This window comes from Notothenia rossii, assembly GCF_949606895.1.
Source record: "Notothenia rossii genome assembly, chromosome: 8".
Taxonomy (NCBI): Eukaryota; Metazoa; Chordata; class Actinopteri; order Perciformes; family Nototheniidae; genus Notothenia; species Notothenia rossii.
Genome location: NC_136906.1, coordinates 13,175,421 through 13,196,363, shown reverse-complemented (window position 1 = coordinate 13,196,363; position 20,943 = coordinate 13,175,421). Strand labels below are relative to the sequence as shown.

Below are 20,943 nucleotides of genomic sequence, written 5' to 3'. Positions count from 1 at the left end.
CGTCTACACTACAGGCATCAAAAAATGCTTTCAACGCTTCGCCCATTCACTTGAATGGGGTGACGTAGAAGATTTTTAATCTTCGCCGAACTGCATTGTGGGGAGCATGGCATGGCTTTGCAAGCATCACGAGCATCTATCGGCATCAAAAGTTGAACAATGTTCAACTTTTGAGGCTCGATGCTTGGCATCAGCCAATCAAATTCCGTTTATGCAAATCCCGCCAGTGCAAGCTCAGCCAATCAAACCGCATGCAAGCTGGGAGAGCCAGACCGCAGTTCATTTCCTCATATTCCAAACGAGATATTACGGTAGCAAATCACCCGGTTCTTTACGACCGGAACTATTTACCGGGATACAAACCGGAGGAACCAGGCATGGAGGGAGGTGGCAGAGACAGTGGGTGAAACTGATAGTTTTTTCGCCTGTTTGGAGAGTTTATATCCAGTTTACTTCGTTTTAACATTGCTATTGCTTTGTATGTCGGGGGCGGGAGATTCATGTGATTGGTTGCTCGCAAAAAATCGCCAAGCTTCAGACACGCCCAGCTTCAAGATTTTTTCATGCCTGTAGTGTAGACGGGCCGTTAGAGGCGATTAAGCATCTAGAAGCTAAGGCTGTTACTTTGGGGTTTGTTGTAGTAATTGGATATTCGGGCAAAGACTTCTTCGTTCATGCGCCACAAGTAGCAAATTAAGTCAGTTAACAGTTTGTATCGAAACTAAATACAAAATGTATCATTATTATTAGGATAATAAATCAGCAAAGTTGTGCTCCTTGAGCTGACTGTTTCCCTGCATAAAGCCAAAGCTTGCTTAGACGTGGGCAATGACACTTTTGATGATAACGTCTTGTTCTGTGTTGTTTCCTACAGATTCTGCATTCATAAGCAGGTATAGAAATGAGGATGTAATCAGCAGTTCAATTCATCCCAATGTGTGCTTAGCTGGATATGACTGTAACTGTAGTGCTTGGCTCTACCGCCCACAGGCCATGAGATTGTGATCAATTTAGCCGCATTAAAACCAAGCCAAAGTGATTACACTCTGACACCATGTCTACTATCTTTGGGTGCCAAAAGGTGTTTACACTGGCAATGACAACCTCAGGTCAGACCTGCCAGCGAGGGGAGGGAATTTACAGCTGCAGTCACAATGCCAATAATCTCCTCAACCTAATAAGGCCAATGTTGTGAGGAAGAGGAGAATGGGGGGGAAAGACTCTTCTGAAGTGCAGGACTCCCACTGCATTACGTTTTTATCACAGTGCAGTGTTTACATTTTTGGATGTGTTTGTGTACTTGATTTGTGTGTTTATTCATTTTCCATTGAATCTTCACTATCATTTCGCATTTCTCTTCTCTCACCTGGTTCCCTCTCCTAAGGTATTTCTTGATCCTATTTCCAAGCCTTACAAAAGCCAGTATGTCTACTTCTTTTTGTGTTCTCCTGCCTGTGGGAAACCACTGGGACTTTTGTTGTGCGTCTGCTGCTCAACAGACTGAATTCCAGTTTTACGGACAGCCAATGGCACGTGAATGCATGAAGAATCAAACAATTTCCATCGTGTCACCCTCTGGCACTGCATGCAAAGAGCTGATCTAGCTCTTTGCATAAAAGTACATCTCACTTTTGAAAAGTTCTTTAACCGTCTTTCTTCCTCTCCTCTCCTTATTTTGCCATTTATTGCCAAAGATACATTTACATAACATTGATTTTAGAAAGTTCTATATGCTACTATGGATTTTCACAAGTCTCTTAACACTTCCATCTGCTACTCAGGAAATATGCTCATAAAATAAAGTGATGGCAGATGTCAATATATATTGGAATGGTTGGAAAGGATTTGTATCTCAAGATAGTTACAGTTCATTAGTTATGTATCCATTATCAGATTACAGTGTAGACTCGATGTGTCAGCCTGAAGGGATGAAGTGTACTAATAAATAAACAATTGTAGCGGTGAATTTCACTTACAATGATGAGTAAAATGAAGTAGATGAAGTTGTAGAAGGAATGGGCATCCATCACATAATACATGATCTCCACCCAGCCCTCCAGAGTGATCACCTAAGAGCACAAATGGTATGGAGTGTTAAAGACAATAAACATCTACAAGTTTACAAGTTCAACCATTTCTTTCTCAGAGCTTTGTTAGCAGTATAATTGCAAACTTTACTTGTGCATCATATGCCATGTTTAAATCAAATAACAGATAATTGCATTAGTGCCTAAGTGAAACAAATCAAATACATTACACATAATTTAATCAGCCAAAGAAAACCCACCTGTGTTCTGAAGCAACTATTTGAACAGTTCAGAATCTATCTAAAAAAGTATATTTCTTCAGATTCATCGGATTACAAAAGGGTTGGAAAATACAGAATTGATATGTGAGAATATTGTAGGGTTGACCATTGTTGCTTTTATCAAATATTGTTTACAATGAGATTTTGGTCATCACGGTCAATAATCATCATTAACTTAAATAAAATGAATAAGTGTGTAAAGCTAAATAAAGGAAAAGCTAGATAAGTCTAAACAAGTTCCAAATGTAATCAGAGAAAGACAGCATTTATCAGAGATTTAAAATAATAGAGAGGCGAAGTCCCTCCCTTTCCGGGGGAGCTCCACATCCTTATTACGGAAAAAGTATGTATTGAAGTCAATGGAGAGGGAAAGATTATCTTTCGATCCCGTTTGAATTGTGCCACGAATGACTCATATGATGTTTGTCAATTTAAAAGATACTTTCGCAAGTCAACATTTTTTAAATGCGTCGTAAAAATGTGAAGTAACACTTTTTTTTTGTGTGAAACCGCTCAATGAACTACATCTACCGTCTCGCACCACACACCAAGACGGCAGTCACGTTGGCACATTTCACTTCTTTCTTTCAGAATGAGGCGGAAAGTATTAAAAGAGCTGAAAATCACTGCAAGTCTGGGCATGTTGAAAGCTGTACATACACTAAAGGGGAGTTAGTCGGTTCCGTAAGAGCCAGCATGCGGGACCGGGACTCTGGGATTTGTAGTCTTTCTAGTTGATTATTTTTCATTGTCTTATATTTCAACAGTTTTCTGACAAACTGTGACTTTTTTGACATTCTTTTTTAAGATTGACAAACATCATATGTATAATTCATGACACAATTCAAACGGGATCGAAAGATACGTTTTCTCTCTCCATTGATTTCAATACATTATTTTTTCCGAAATAAGGTCCCATGGACCGGAAGTAGATGGGCGTGACTTCGCCTCTCTATATTCCCCAGCCCAAATTACAAGCTCAGAAACCCACAGCCCGACCTCACCCTCACCTCATCAGTCTTCACACCAAAACATACCTGGAAAATGACGATCCAGGCGTAGACAATGTTGTCAAAGTTAATGGCATCTTTGTGGGGGTTAGTACTTCCTGTGTGGCACCGAGTGTAATACTGGTTCCAGTTGATGCACAGACCGATTGCTTCACCGGCACCGCTCCCGTTGGCCAGTGGTTCAGGACTCAAGCCCAAACCTTGTCTGTGGAGCGCGTCCTCCCTGTCCAGGCAGCATGTTCGTCCTCCTTCGCGCCTCGCCGGCACATCATTACATGACATGATGCCATTATCAATTGCCAGGGAGCAGATGAAGGGCCGTTCGTCATCCTCCTCTGGCTGGTAGTATGGAGCAGGTAGGGTCATACCTGAAGAGCTGGGGCTGTGACAAGGGAAGGAAATAAGTGTGTTAAAGGTCTCCTATTATACTCTTTTTCATCAATATATTATAGGTCTCAGATATATACAAAACGTGTCTCTGAAGTGTTTGCCTCCAAACACCAAACAGATCATTGCAGCATTACCCATAATCCCTTCTGTTTCAGCCCTGTTTCAAAAGTGCTGATTCTCTGTCTGTTACTTTAGATGAAAATAAGGAGCCCCTCCCCACGCCCCTCTGAGAGATATTTGGTTAAAAAGAACACAATGGTGCTCTAGGAGGAGATTCAGGTGATAAGGGGGGGGGGGGGTTTACCTTGGTTGGTGATTGGCTAATGGTTACACAAGCCAAAAAGTCGTTATGACATCATAAAGTGGCCAAAATCTGATCAGCTAATTTTCAGACAGGTTTTTATAGAAATGGATCAGGACAAAAAGTGAGCAAATCTTTGTTCCTGAAACTTTCAGAATCTCTTGGGGACACAATAACAAATAGGTGACCTTTATGGAATCATATCTGTATATTCATAATACAACATTGTACATCTTTTAATACAGGGATTTCCATGAGGATTCAGTGAAAGAAGGAGAGGTAAGAAGGAGCAAGAGGAGAGAATGTGGAGACTCAACCAAGCCTGCAGGATAAATGCCTCACTGAGTGGAGAATAAAGTAATGCAAATGATTCTGCATTATATATTTTGTTTATTTCTTCTTCACTATAACAAGAATAACAGTGTGAATAGATAAACATGAGCACATATAGTAGAAACAAGGAGATCAGGAATCTCCTGACCTAACTAGACTTATACATTAATCAGTATTAAGCTGGAAAGTATATACAGTATGTATTTTTGAGAGACAAGCCTGACCCAGCAATGAACTAGCGAACACAGCCTAAAGCTAATGCAGCGAACCAAAGGCGCGCTGACAGGTGTGGTGAACAGGGGGGGTCGGGCCATGACACAATGAGTAGCATGAGGAGAAATCAAGCAGAAGACTTCACTTTCAATGACTTATAAGCCTTTATTTATCAGTATGCCAGGAAAAGTAGGAATACAATTGCCACTATTAATAGAACGTTTTACAAAAGCAGACATCTAGTTAGTGAACCGGATCATTTGAATCAATTCTGCATTGATTTGTTGCATTTGGCTTTGCCATCTCAGGGGGTCACTGGATCGTACAGCAGCTAATGTGTTCTTTCTTTCTCATGATTTTTGTTTTTTGCTTACTCCTTGTGTGAAGTGTGTACACCAATACATCCATAGTGAAGACCTGAGAGAAGCCTTAGTGACCGCTCTCCAAACAAGCATAGATGTGTCATAGCATTTATTTAACATATATTTAAACCCTTGCCTTCACTGTATGACAAAAAAGTGTATTACTTAGCAGTCATCTAGCAAAAAGTGCTTTACAATAGGATGTTTAATGGCGGACCAACACTGTAAAAAAAACAAAAAAAAAACTTGCAAGTCAAGATTGGATCTCCGTCTTGACAAACAGACTTAACTTAATTGAGTTCTTCTTTTAAAACAGGGACAGCTACATAAACTCCTCAGACTGGGACTGTGATAGATCATCGTATGCCACTTCCTGAGATGCAATGTCTTCAGAAGTGTAGGATTTCAATGAGAGCCATGAGGTCAATGGAGGGGTGTTCTTAAAATGTCAAAAATATTTTTCCAATGGTGACAATATGATTTGCAATCCAAATCTTGTTGGTCTTATTCTGAGACACAGGGCTTTTACTCAATGTGGTATGTCCTAATAAAGAAGCAGTTATATAACCTGCGTCAACGATACAAAAGGAAAATCGTATTTACCAAGCTATAGCTAACCTATTTTACTAGCATATCATTGGATATTAGTATGTTTTGCATCACGTAAAATAAGTAATGTGGAAACTTAGTTTAAAATTCAGCGTTTGTGTGCACTAGCATGAAATCAGGAGGAAAACAGATTATACTTTCATGCAAACGACACTTATAACACACACCGTCAACGAACCGGTTCACCACTTGTAAGTGCCCCTTTTCAGAGAGTGAGCGAGTCAGTAGTGATTGGCTGATTTCTGCTAGACTTAATGACACACATCTACAACATCTGAATCTAACTGATTGCCACCATCTGAAGCACCTCATCATTTCCCTCCAAAATCTCTTTTCACATCCACCTGGGAAATCAGGCTCAACTTCCTTAAAGCGAAAGATGGCTGCCATCGCTACAGTCATGTGTTGATGGGGCTCTAACGAGTGCACACGTTTTATTACATACAGCAATACACAGAAGAAGAAAGTGTAAGGCACTCAAAGCATGCTTGCCTCTTAGATTTTAAGTGTATACTGTAGGAAATAAGGCAATATCATTCAACTTGAAACTGCTGCTGAAACGAATTAAATAAAAATAAGAAAACACAAAATGATATGAAAGCAATGCAAAATTCACGGAAAACAATGAGATGAATTTAGGAAAAGGAAAAACAAACGCTGCTGAACCAATCAGTAAGGCCTATTGCGTTTGAGTGTGTGTGATCTGACAAGACTGTGGGTTGAATGACGGCAGCTGTGAGGATGCTCATACTGAGGTCTGGGCTTCGGGAGGACAAAAATAGACCTTCTCCATCAGCAGGCCCATTACTGAACACACACTTTCAGGGTCACTGGACCTTCAGTATTTACTTATTGCACTGTCTTTGTCAGTCTGTCACTGCAGCACTCCTTTTGCTGTCCCTCCCTTTTGTTTTTTCTCATGTGTTATCCCTGTTTCTCTGTACATACCAGGCTCCTCTGTGAATGCTCTGTATTTTGCAAAGAGGGAGACAATAAGTTATGCACACACCTGCACTAACACAGTTACGTTCAGCCTGCTGCTTATTATGATATGTATAAATACAACTGAAGCTCATGCATACATTTGCATAGAGTACAACCATGCCTTGTAAGGCATTTAACCCTTTCACTATAACTCCCTTTGTATGTGTTATCTCCTCCTATCATAGTGTTAATCCTCTTGTTTCTTTCTATCTTCTTCTCTTTTGCTCCCCCCCTCTCTCTCTCTGATTGTCCCTTCTCCCTATTTTCCAATTACCTCCCCCATTCCTTTCCTAGCCAATTTCCTTTGTCAGCCCCCGTCCCACCCTGTCAATAAAGGTTAGATACTGCTGACATATATAGGGCGAGATTATCTCCTTTTACCTCACATACAAATCACACACATGACACACATTCATGCACACTAATTCCAGGATCGATCCAGACAATACCATTGACAACAATGACAGGTATAGCTTACACTGACTTACATGCAATCCAATTGAGGACACAAAACATAAACGTACACAAATAATGAGAAAGATTATCAGTGGCATTCAAATTGGTGATTTCTTAAGGTGCTAAAGAGAAGGAAGTTAAGAGAGAGAGAGAGAGAGAGAGAGAGAGAGAGAGAGAGAGAGAGAGAGAGAGAGAGAGAGAGAGAGAAGGGTCCTGTCAGAGTAGTGGAGCATGAATGAAGGCTGTTGCCCCCCCCCCCCCTATCAGTCACTTGGCACTGCTCAGCATGGCACAGCAAAACCTGGCCACACACTGAGAAAACACCTGCCAGTGGAGAGCGAGGCAGAAGGAAGGATCAAGGGTGCACAGCAGCAAAGAAAAGACACCGTTTCCAGCAATCAGATAAAGTGAAGCTCTCGAAGACATGTGAAGGCAGGATTGAATGGAAGAAAGGAAGAGATGTCATAGAAATATTTACAATGAGTTTTGAATGGGAGTTGCTAATACCAAATGACTGGAGACTTTCAAAAAAGAAGAAAGAATTAAGGTTGAGGCGGAAAGCCAAGAATAAGGCTTGAAAAGAGAGAGGTAGGGATCAAAAGAGTGAGGGTGTGAAATGTGAATGCTGCACTTGAGTGCGACACTCAGCCCACTCTATCATAACCCCTCAGAGCGCTAACGTTAGCCCTTTACTTTAGCATAATAGCTCTCAAGCGCTAACACACTACGACCTTCCTAATTAAGTACTCAAGCACCCAGACAAACCTGAATAATATGATACCGAACTGCTTTAAAAATAATAAGAAACAATAGCACTTTGATTAAACATCTGACTAAATGTTTTCTGAAGCTCGACTAAAACATATTCTGCTGATCAAAATGGTGTCCTTTATTTTGCTTTATCCAAAGTAGTAAAGTCAAGTCTAAGTGAGTCCAGCTAATCCCTCTATTGCCTTTTAACCCTATGAAGATAAATGCAGGAAACATTGCGTAAAGTCACTTTGTGAATTGATTACTTGAGAGGTTGTGGAGGTTAATGCAGCCACTCAAGTTTAAGGTGAGGACAAAGCAGGCAGGACTGTGCCAGCGGGCGGACACGTGTCTCCTTTCACCTGGCTATCAGATTTCTCATTAGTATATACGCTATGTCAGCATAACCTGAGACAGAGTGCACAGAACAGTATGCATGGCACACCCACATTAAGGACATACGCATTTTAAACCGGCATACACCAGCTTAAAAACGGAGAGAATGTCATGAAATCCAACACTCCTGAACACTTGTGAATGTCACTCACACACAGACACAGTAGGTGATGCCATCATGCAGGGTCATGAATATGGAGGCGTTCAGCTGGAATATAATGCTCTCAGAAGCAAACTGGGTAAAACTTTATTTCTTGCTTTGAAGATAGACACGGAGAAAGAAACGCTGAAAGATGGAGTTATTCTAATGTCTGTAGTAAAATATACAGCATAGGTTTAATCCTGTGTGAAAACCATGAGAGGTGAAACGTTTACAGTATGAGAAGATTATGTGATCATAAACAGACATCAGAGATTTTTACGATATATGATTATTTTACAGATTCATAACTGAAATTTATGTTTTTTCCAATTCACGAGTAAAACACGATGAAAGGGAAAATAATTGGAAGTATTCAGGCGAGGTTTGAGTGCACATTCTCTCTCTATAACTTTCAATTAGTGGCCGAGCAACTTAGTTTTCAAGACTCCAACACATTGGCACAACACACACACACACACACACACACACACACACACACACACACACACACACACACACACACACACACACACACACACACACACACACACACACACACACACACACACACACACACACACACACACACACACACACACACACACACACACACACACACACACACACACACACACACACACACACACACACACACACACACACACACACACACACACACAGATCTGCAGTGTGTAACTCACAGGGTGAAGTTCTCCTCCAGGTAACAGCGGTTCCTCAGTAGCCCCGCCCACAGCTGCACGCCGATGATACCGAAGATGAAGAAGACGAAGAAGCACAGCAGCAGCACGTTGCCCAGCATGGGCAGAGTGTCGAGCAGCAGGTTCACCAGGATACGCATACCTGTGTGTTTCAGAAAATCAATCAATCAATCGTCAAGGATTATCTCTGGTTTATACCGTAATCAAGGATATTTGCATATAGATTGCTTTGTTGCACAACTTCTCTTCTGTATGTAGGACGCTACTGTAAGTCTCTTTACATTAAGCGGCATACTACTGAAAAACTACAATGAAGGCCTCATTCATTTTAAGCTACTAAATGTTTCTACTAATATGTTTAGCAGGAACTCATTGCTTCTTTCCCTTACCACACAAAGATCATAGCGAGGTAGTGGATGGTTGATTTGCCAAATGTTGATTTAAATCCTAAATCCAACAAGTGGTAATATTAAGGCTACTGAAAAAGCATTGTTTAAGGTTGGAAAAATCCTGTTTTGGGTTAAATATTTAAAAAAAGGAAGCCTCAAATCATTCTTGACTCTTTTTATATTTGAGCAAGCATGGCATAATTCCCTCACATTTAAAATGTTCTATGATACAGCATATATATATATATATATATATTGTCCTGTGAATATTTTGGGACTTTCCAGATATATTTGCGAAAAACATTTATATGCTGATATAAGGTGAATCAGAGTAGTATTAAATTCCCTTTTCAATATATTTGCTGTTACAATTAAGTGATTTAATGGAATCTGTCTGACACACCCACTACAGCCTTTCAAATTCTTCTAATGACAGCAGACTGACTTGAAAACAGATACAGTATGACGTCCACCTTGTGAACAAACATGCTAATGAGGCTACAGGAGGTCTTACTCATGATTATATGAACCCTAATTGCAGAAATAAATGCCTGTCCCCTGTCGACCCTGTCCCCTGTGGATGGGTCTGTCCTGCAGTGATGACATATTGAGATATAATGACAGCTGATTGGACTGGGATGAGAGACCGAGGTGAAACCTACTGATGAGATCACAGCCACCCCTTACTGACACCTGAGGGAGTTGTGTGTGTTTTGGTGTTACTATGAGTGTGATTATATGTGTGTATGCCTCTAATTATCTGACGTGTGTGTGTTTGTTTCATTGCCATGCTGGGATTCGTGAATAACAACTCAACAGTAGGTTAATGTGTCATCAACATAACAGTGCATCTAAACTGCCAACAGCCTGAATGACAGAAGAGAAGCTGAGAGAGAGAGAGAGAAGGTGAGGACGAGAGCGATAGATCGTTGATGATGATTTACACATGTAGACAATATTTACAAGACTGCAAATGTATGAGGTCAATGCACCACATACAGACCATAAACGCTGTGTAAACAAATAATGGCACAAGAAAAGTCCCCCCATTCCCTCAAGTGCTAATCAATGCTGCATCTGTATAGTCAAGTGATTATGTGATTGTTTTAAATGTGTGAGCTAGTGTTTCCGGCACACATTTTTCTCAGTCAACATACAGTACAGTGTGCAGATGCATGTGTAGAATTGGTTGATTTTAATACAAGTTGTTAATAAAATATTTCAACCAATGTAAAGTGTGGTCAAAGTGGCAGCTTTTGCTAAACTTTTTGAATAATATCAAGATCAAGCCTGACTTTGGCCGAGTTCTCTGTAGAGAAAAGACAGCGTTCAACAATGACACAAAGACATGAAATGTGTGTGTCAATTCTGAGTTGGAAAGCAATAAAGCAATAAAACAGAAATGTAGGAATCCATGAACATTTTTAGAACAGATTCTTCTTGAGGCGAGTTCGCACTCATCTTCCTCCTCGGGCTAATTTGTCTCGTCAACCGGTATTAAATGGAGAGCAGTAGTGTCTCTGGTGCGTTTGTCTCTAGTGCGTATGTGTCTCTTGTGGCGGCTGCAGGCGAGTCTAAATGTGTTTGTTCCCCAGGGTCCATGTCATTAGGCCACTGTTCCATTAGGCCTAATTGTGTGGAGAGAGAAAGAGACAAATGGAGGGGGGGGGGGGGGGACAAGAATAAGTCAAAGCCCAAGGGCATGCCGAAATAAAGGGTAGTGCTAAATTAATAAAAGGGAGCCTAAGAAGAACGGAGCAACTAAAAGAAAAACAAAACACAAATAATAGAGAGAAAAGCAACAAATCACATTTTGTCCCAGCTTTTTATGCTTTTCCCCTCCTTTTTTCGCTCCTTCGCCACCTTCCTCCATCTCTCTGCTTCCTGCTGTTTCACGTTAAAGATGGACGCCTCCCCTTGCGCCACAATGGAAACACACTTACAGCTGTATGCCTGTGCTATTGATTAAACCAGTAGAGTTCTCTTTTCATCCTCCTAACACTAGTTTATGAAGTGTTTTGTCTTTCCCACTCCAATTCTGTCTAGCACTCCCACTATCTGACACCCTTTCCACCAAAAAACAAGTCTAACACAATAGCACAGCACGATTATCTATCATTTTGTTGGAGGGTTACAAATTGAGGTGTGTGAGGGGCCAGGATGTGCTAGTGCTCTCTGTGTTTCTGTGGGCTAAATAATCACCCAACAACCCAAGGTACAAATAGCTTTATCCCCATGCTTCCCAAGCCATAATGGGATCATTGATACTGGAGGAAATCACACAGTCCTGCTTACTGGTCTTAACGTACACAATAAAAGACGATGCACAAGCAACAACAGTTATATGAACAGGTATAAATAACATAAAGTAGGCGTGTGCAAACAAACACTATATATATACCAACTATACGTATGCTAACAAACCCACATATCTGGAGACTTATGCTATAATGCATAATCATCTCTAGAAAAGCAGATGTGTCTACAATCTGTGCTCTCCCTAAAACACTATGCCCACTCTACTGCACACAGTTTCTTATAAAACCCCCTGAGGTTTAGTGCAGTTTTTATTCGTATATCCAATGCGCTGTTGTTTTGGTTACGAGCAGGTTCTTAGTTAATGGCTCCTCCTGAAAGACAGCTTAAATGTGTGAAAAATGTAAATCTATCCGACACTGAAGACAGACTCTCTTTTCAGGTAATCACACTGAATAGAATCTCCCGTGATTGGACATTTACGTGGGGAGCAAAAAATCTGTTGTATTTGTTCGAGGTGGAGAAAAAGCTATGATCGTGTAACTGAAGTAAGATGAGTACGTACGTTAGCTTTAGATGTTGGCTTGTGAAAATACAACAAAGACAGCTGAGTTTGTGGATGAAAGGGTTGGAACAGCCCAAACAAGAGGACACTCAGAGAGCCAGAGAGTGTCTAAAAGCAGACCCAAACACATCCACTCTAGGGCTGCAAAGCATTTTTTTTGTTTTTCTTGTGTGTCAGTCATCCACACCAATCAGAAGTGCTGTGCTCCACATGTACCAGACATTGTTAACCAATCAGAAGTGGCCCATGAAAGAAGGTGATAGACAGATTGATCCAATCACCTGCCAAGTATTTTTGAAAGTGCCTGCCCTTTTCCAAATGACTTCCAATGGAGCTTTCCCAGATGGTTTGGTGAAACAAACAATCTGAGTCAGGTTAGTAATGCTCCATCACATGTTTCCAGTACAGGGTGAGTCTTAAACTGAAGCTTGACTTTAAAGCAACCCAACGGAAGTTTCATGTAAGTTTAGTTCTTTCACTCCTAGCTCGGGCTGCGGGGGTGCTAGAGACAGGAGCATGTTGGTAAGACCTTGCTAGCCGGAGATATGGCCGCATTTTACAATAAACTTCCGTTGGGTCGCTTAAAAACAAATATCGCAAATCGAATCGCAATATTTGCCAGAAAAATCGCAATTCGATTTTTTCCCAAAATCGTGCAGCCCTAATCCACTCTAAATGGTCCTTTCTCTCCCTCACTGATTCAGACCATAAGCTACATCTGCTATGGACTCATGTCATGTTAACAAAGACACTTCAGTTACCTAAAGATATTGATGAAGAGTTTCAATTTGCTTTGTTTGGCCAATTGACCTTTATAAGAAATGGATTACATGAAAGTTTTCTATTTAAAACTGAAAAAGAACAAAACATAAGCAATTCAGTTCAATAAAAAAAGTATTAAATCACATAAATGATATTGTTTTGTATCAAAAACTTTAAAAACTGCATTATCACAATTAGCATTAGGCGCTAATGCTCTGCTCACTACTAAAGTGTTGGAACTAAGCGATGAGATAAGTCTGAACCTAGCTTGTGAAGGCTAATTGGTGCTTAAAATGATTAAAAGCTGCCTTTGAGGGCAGCAGGACAGCAAAATCAATAGGAGTGGGAACGTTGTTTCCAAGAACAGAGTTTTAGATGTGAGGAACAGGGTTATGGTCACGGACTGATCAGTGGAGCAGCATTAATAGATGGTTTGTAAATCTGATAAAGCTGTGACTCAGGGCCCGAGCGGGCCGCGTGATCAAGCATAAGATGAATCTTTAATGAGCTCTGTGGGGTACAGGTGGCATACGGGTGCACAAAGAAGCCAGAGATCTAATACATATACATGAATTTCCATTCAGATGTGTTTGGGCCTAATTGGAACTGACAGACTCACAGTAAGAGAAACTACAAGCACACACTCCCAAAAAGTCATATGAAAGCAAAGTTTGCCTCGCAGAACAACACAGAGAAAAACTTGAAATGTTCTTACTTGGCACTCTGTTGATGGCTTTGAGGGGCCGAAGGACCCGCACTGTCCGAATAGCCGAAAGGTTGATGTTCTGCAGGTCCAGAGAGTACTCTACCATCCTGCAGAAACAGACAGAGAGAGAAGCAGAGGTGGGAGAACATCATTGAAGCTTTCCGTAGTTCTGTGAGCTTCTGGTGTACAATATGACAAAAGGGATTACCAGCTAGAGCAAAGAGGCCTCCTCTCATGATTTAACATCAATGGTCATTCTTTGATCTAGTCTCACCTGCCCCCTCTCGGAGCTGTGTGAGCTTCAACAGTATGGGAAATGTGTGTACCGCAAAGAGCGTGGCAACACTCAAGAAAGAGTGTTGGGGGGGGATAAAGTGACAAAGCATCAAAAAGGGAAGAGAACATGAAAGGGAGGTGAGGAAGAGAAAGAGGGAGCGGGAAAAGAGGGATTCATTCTATTCTAAGTGTTGCCTGCAGGATGTTGTGGCTCAGTCAGAGCCTGGCATCTGTTAGCAAGTCATTGCCACAGCATGGCTAAGCTGTTTGTGCCCCCAAACCCAAACCACTTTCACAGGAGAATAGCCACGGTTTGCCATGTATATGTGCGTGTGTGTGTGTGTGTGTGTGTGTGTGTGTGTGTGTGTGTGTGTGTGTGTGTGTGTGTGTGTGTTAGATCCTGATGTGTACGTTTTAATGTAGTACATGTTTGTTATCAAAAACAGAGAGGTATTTCAATTTGTTGAGATAGTGAATGACTTTACCCAGCATACTGTCATGTGTTTTAAATGAGAGCCAAGAGGACACTGTGTGCATGTAGTACAAACGTACACTGTGTAATAGCTTCTAAGCGTGGCTGTGGGTAGAATTGATGTCCCCAGGGTTACAACAGTGTTGGGACAGCATGATATCAACAGCAGGAGCACCACAAGCTAATAACACCCATAGCACACCCACCGGCTTTAACAAAACAAGTCAAGCTCGCTGTCTCTCACATTGACTTATGAACCTTGTCATATTCGATAATGTTATACTTTATTAATCCCACAGGGACGTTCTTTCCTTTTGCCCTTCACCATACAGTAGCACAGAGTCACCAGCAGCATAACAGCCAAGCTGGGGTTTGAGCTGCAGTACAGCTGACAGGCAACCGTAGAAGCATCTCATCATTTATTCAAATGCATGGGAAACACATTTGGCATGGAGGGAGCAGTATCACATGTTATGGTTAAATGATCATGCCTTTTGGACTTGGGGCAACAGTCAAATTGTGTTTTTGTACTGTAAAAATAACAATCCCCAGACCTTAAACAGATACATAATCGTCACCAGGATGTAGGGGCAGTCGCAGACCTTTTCTTTTACCCACTATTGATAAAACGTTTTACTACAGCACCCAATATTTCATCAATCTATGCTCTCGAAATGCACCCGACTGATGCATTTAACCATCACATTTACAAAGAGTCTGGGATGCACCCACAACAGACTCACATAATCCTGTGGAAAACACTATACTCTATATTACAATATAAAATTAGCTATGACATAAAATAACAGCTTTATTGAAGGTTCTGTTCAGCACTAAATGACACTTTCTGGTGTAAATTAAATTAACATTTTGTTTCCTTACCTCTCCTTGCATGTCACTGACCTCACGCCCAAACTCATAACTACAGTTGCAAGACAAAGTATGTGAACCCTTTGGAACTTCCTGGATTTCTGCATAAATTGGTCATAAAATGTGTTCTGATCTTCATCTAAGTCACAACAATAGACAAACACAGTCTGCTTAAGCTAAAACCACACAAACAATTATTTGTTTTTATGTTTTTATTGAACACACCATGTAAACATTCACAGTGCAGGGTGGAAAAAGTATGTGAACCCTTGGATTTAATAACTGGTTGACCCTCCTTTGGCAGCAATAACCTCAACCAAACGTTTCCTATAGTTGCATATCAGACCTGCACAACGGTCAGGAGGAATTTTGGACCATTCCTCTTTACAAAACTGTTTCAGTTCAGCAATATTCTTGGGATGTCTGGTGTGAATCGCTCTCTTGAGGTCACGCCACAAGCATCTCAATTGGGTTGAGGTCAGGACTCTGACTGGGCCACTCCAGAAGGCGTATTTTCTTCTGTTGAAGCCATTCTGTCGTTGATTTACTTCTGTGCTTTGGGTCGTTGTCCTGTTGCATCACCCATCTTCTGTTGAGCTTCAATTGGTGGACAGATGGCCTTAAGTTCTCCAGCAAAATGTCTTGACAAACTTGAGAATTCATTTTTCCGTCGATGATGGCAATCTGTCCAGGCCCTGAGGCAGCAAAGCAGCCCCAAACCATGATGCTCCCTCCACCATACTTCACAGTTGGGATGAGGTTTTGATGTTGGTGTGTTGTGCCTTTTTTTCTCCACACATAGCGTTGGGTGTTCCTTCCAAACAACTCAACTTTGGTTTCATCTGTCCACAGAATATTTTGCCAGTAGTGCTGTGGAACATCCAGGTGCTCTTTTGCAAACTTCAAACGTGCAGCAATGTTTTTTCTGGACAGCAGTGGCTTCCTCCATTTTATGACCAACTTATGCAGAAATCCAGGTAATTCAAAGGGTTCACATACTTTTTCTTGCAACTGTATATAGGCCCCTATCCCGGTGTTGTTGAGTACAAAAATGCCACACAGCAGCTTCAGGAAAATGTCACAGTTTAGGAAAGAGCCTCACAGCTGTTTGGGGGCAGGATCTTCCAGCTAGGTAAAGTGGTGTTATAAAAACATTACAGTATCCGTACTCGCTCCAATGATTTGATGTGGGCTGCTTAGGGAATGTATTACAAGTCAAATTAAATAATTACAACATACATGTCCTTTCTTCAGTGAGCAAGGGCAAAAATAAAGACTTAAATGTTCTAAATGTTGCTTGCTTAAGTTACAGGGTGATAAATAAACTATTAGATGGATGACTACCAAAGAGCATAAACAATTGCACAAGTGAACACATGTATTGTTTGTTAGTAACCCAATTGCATCTGCATGTGAGGGAGAGAACAGTGTGTGTGTGTGTGTGTGTGTGTGTGTGTGTGTGTGTGTGTGTGTGTGTGTGTGTGTGTGTGTGTGTGTGTGTGTGTGTGTGTGTGTGTGTGTGTGTGTTCTATAGAAGCGTGTCTTGCTGTACCCATCAAACAGGCCGCTGTGTTTGGGAGGGTAATTAGTGGACTGCCGGAAGCGTCCTTTTTATGATTGTTCTTTATTTTTCCCATTCCTTTTTTGCTTGTGACACCTTCATCTCATTCATGCTTTCATGTGACTGGTGTTTGTGTGTGTGTCGATATCGATATGAAATGCAGAGCTTCAGGGGAAACCCAGGGTAGACCGTATGATAAGTATTCAGAAGCACATTTAAAGTGAGAGACAAGGAAAATAAAAAACATATTTCAATTGTAAAAATGTGACTTCACTGTCAAATGAACAACATGTCTTCATGAAGATCCTCAGTGGAAGCATTGAAGTTAATAAAAGTATTTTATCTGAGGGATTTACATAAAAAAAGAGAATTATTGCACTTGACAACTTAATAAAATATCCGCAACGGCAAGGACAACCGATGAAAGTAATGATATTCGCAAACTACAGCTTCAGTGCAGACTTGTTTTTGTCTTTTAATCAAGCATTACAGCCAAGCCACTGAAGGCTAGAAGGGCAGATCCACACGATGTAATCTGGTTGTTTTTCTTTGCATATTGATATATATGAGAAGACTGATTCCACTGAGTCAAGGTTAGCTCCATAATGAGATGGAAATATACAAACATCAGTCAGTCTTGCTCAGTGTGATAAAGTATTTTATTGTAAATATTTTGAATGTGGCTTATATGAGAACAAATATGGAAGGCAAGTCTGACTTTATGTAAAAAGGGTCAATCCTATTCATGGATCAAGAATCTCAGTGGACACATGCTGCGATATTTAGATTATACTAGGCAGGCTGGGAAAACGTAGTCCCAGTGCAGTGTAATGTTACTAAATAACATATAGAAAATACACTGTGAAGCAGAAGCATGAAGCCTGTCTGGACGAAAGCCTGGTCAGTATGGGGTCTGTAGGGCACAAGACAAGGGAATATGGTCATCCAAGCATGTGAACAAGGAAAGAGAGGCGGGGGGGAGCAGGGCCAGAGAGCGAGGTGTGCCCATGGGTAACAGACATGGAGCTCGTAGCAGACTGTCGTCTCTGATTTGGCCTGGCAACTTTGGCACTGCCCTCTGCAATTAGCCTAGACGCTAATCTAATGGATGCTGCCAAGAGTGAAATGAAGACAGAGGCGTTTGCACAAGCCACAAACACAGATTAGCGCATACACAGATAAAACAAACTCTAAATGCATAAGATCAGTATCTAATGTCCGTGTGTAATTATGTGGCACACACACACACACACACACACACACACACACACACACACACACACACACACACACACACACACACACACACACACACACACACACACACACACACACACACACACACACACACACACACCCCCACACACACACACACACACACACACACACACACACACACACACACACACACACACACACACACACACACACAAATGCAAACAAACTATGGGCATCCACTGGGGACGAAGTGATTCAGCTCAAATGAAGATGAATGTCCCTCCACCTGCCCTGGTGAGTCTGTTGCTCTCTCTTTGTTTCTGTGCTCTCATACCAGCCATTTTCTCTATCACACACACACACACACACACACACACACACACACACACACACACACACACACACACACACACACACACACACACACACACACACACACACACACACACACACACACACACACACACACACACACTTGCTTTATTGCCCATGTCTGAGCCTCTGATTTCACTCAGTTCAGAGCAGGTGTTTGAACAGGTGTGTTTGCTTTTGTTTCGTGCACATCCATCTAGCATGTGTGTGTGTGTGTGTGTGTGTGTGTGTGTGTGTGTGTGTGTGTGTGTGTGTGTGTGTGTGTGTGTGTGTGTGTGTGTGTGTGTGTGTGTGTGTGTGTGTGTGTGTGTGTGTGTGTGTGTGTGTGTGTGTGTGTAACCGCTATAAGAGAAAGCCTTTTCGAAGTACACTTTTTAAGAGCAGGCAAAACTTACGCAATAACTTACACAATATTTGAGGATAGATTTGTGTTGTGGGCAGGTGATATGGATCTCTCTGCAGTGGGTGTCTCTCTAAACCGAATTTTTGAATTCCCAGTTTCCTTCCAGTCTTTCATTCCTTCATTTATTTCCCTCTTCCACGAGAACCATTTTTATTGCAGCTACTCACAGGACTTAAGTAGTACACTATATTCCGGTGTTAATTAATGGGCAATGATTCAAAAAATGACATCACTTTCTCATCTTTACCCTAGTGAACACCCTATACTGTGTCTTATTGCAGCCATGTTTCTGTCATGCTGTAGTGTCTGTGGCAGGGTACAAGAGGTTGCCATATGGTTGAATTCTCAGAGGGCTACCCACACATGCCCCGTCTACTGTCACAATGTTGCTTACAAAACGAGTGTGCCTGAAATGCCTTCAAGTATTTATTTGAAAGGGAAAATGTGTGATGAAATTCATTTTACGGTTTAAATATTTGTTTTGCATGAATGCGACAGATAGACATAACCTGGTTTATGTCGTTAAGATTTAGAATCTTTTTCATTAAATGTAATCAAATCTCTAAGAATCAATTCATTCATTTTCAAACTCATTCATTAATACTACAAATTATTAAAATGGTTTCTTGTATGATTATTAATACGAAGATAAAAGCTGAACTTGCCTTGTATGAGGATAACAAATGAATAATGACAATGCTTTGTTTCACATCGTGCAGTGTTTTCCTTCTGGTACTTTTAGTGTTAACACTGACATAAAAAGCAGGAGTTGTAAACAGGAAGTCTCTTGAGGTGACAGGCCACTCATTCATTAGACAGTGTTGGTGACCTGTCATCTTGCATCATCAGCGCTACACGGACTCGCAAAGAACAAAATGTCAACATGTCTGGGGTGACTCAAAATCTCGCTGCACCTAACAGCACTTGACGGCTTTATTAATCTCCCCTCTGATTTTAATGAAGAGCTTAGAAAAAACCCACAACAAACAGTTAGAATATGTAGTCGAGACTGAGCTGAAGTAAATATGACAGCGCTACAATCAGAGCAGGAAAAAAGTCTTGCCGCCAGCAAATCATTTAACTATTACGTCTGGATTTCAAGAGCATATGCTGCTAGAGTTTTTTTTTTTGCCAACCTGATCTGCCCCAAACAATATGACATACCACTTGTTTAACTCTGGCATTATGATATAGCTGCTTACCCAGACATGACGATGAAGAAGTCCAGCCTGTTCCAGGTGTCTCCCAAGTAACAGCGACGGCCAAAGATCCCAAGAGCCACCATCTTCACCACCATCTCCAGTGCGAAGAAGATGTAGATGAATGCATCGAAGGCCTGTGAGAAGACAAAGGGCGATAAAGATGGAGGAAGTTAGAAAAAGATGCCTTTGATAGATTAGCTTGAAACTCATTCCTTGCCCCAAGCAGATGTCAACGTTCCCCTTTGTTTTTACTACCCCTAACCCTTTCTTAATAAATGAAGAGCACTTCATATTTCTTGTGAGGATAAATTATCTTTAGCTGTTTTTTGAAAGCACTTCTTAGATGTTAACGGTAAACCTGCATGAATTTTTTTTAATATTCAATATAATAGAATTAAGCAGACCACCACCAAGGCTGTTTCCATTACTGAAATGTATTTTGTGTATCCACCATGTGATTAGGTTCTGTTCTAACATTTAATGGATTCTTCCTCGACCCTAGTACACCCTTCGACCTATCTTGATTGATTTGAACCACTATTTCTCACATTCGCCTGATGACGAACAAACAAACCAATATGGAAACTTCACATAGGACACTGAAAAGCCTAATGTGACAGATGCTCTCACACAAACATGTATTGATACTGACCCCTTTTTATTTGAAGAGACATATTATGCTCATTTTCTGCTTTATAAATATATTTTGGGTTTCTACTAGAACATACTGTTTGTACATGCTTTAAAGTTAAAAATAAAAAAACTTTTCTCACACTGTCAGACAAGCTCAATATTATTTAGCACCTCTGTTTTTAGCTCCACTTCCTGCAGCCAGAGTGGTCAGACGAAAGTGACTGTCATGTAGTGCCACTTTCTAGGGATATGTGTATACAGTTACATCACAAACCAAGAAGGGTT

General features: G+C 41.0%; 1 protein-coding gene across 5 annotated transcripts in view; it reads right to left on the bottom strand.

Annotated features, from left to right (window-relative positions):
- The window catches only part of LOC307014044 (voltage-dependent T-type calcium channel subunit alpha-1I-like), a 151,717-nt gene that overhangs the window by 52,689 nt on the left and 78,085 nt on the right, over window positions 1-20,943 (bottom strand). For all 5 annotated transcript variants that reach the window (XM_079641716.1, XM_079641714.1, XM_079641715.1 and 2 more), the window contains exons 4-8: window positions 20,026-20,159; window positions 13,661-13,758; window positions 8,956-9,115; window positions 3,346-3,700; window positions 1,977-2,069 (exon numbers count right to left, since the gene is read on the bottom strand). In XM_079641716.1, coding sequence (XP_079497842.1) covers window positions 1,977-2,069; window positions 3,346-3,700; window positions 8,956-9,115; window positions 13,661-13,758; window positions 20,026-20,159 — 840 coding nt within the window. The remainder of the gene's footprint in view (window positions 1-1,976; window positions 2,070-3,345; window positions 3,701-8,955; window positions 9,116-13,660; window positions 13,759-20,025; window positions 20,160-20,943) is intronic.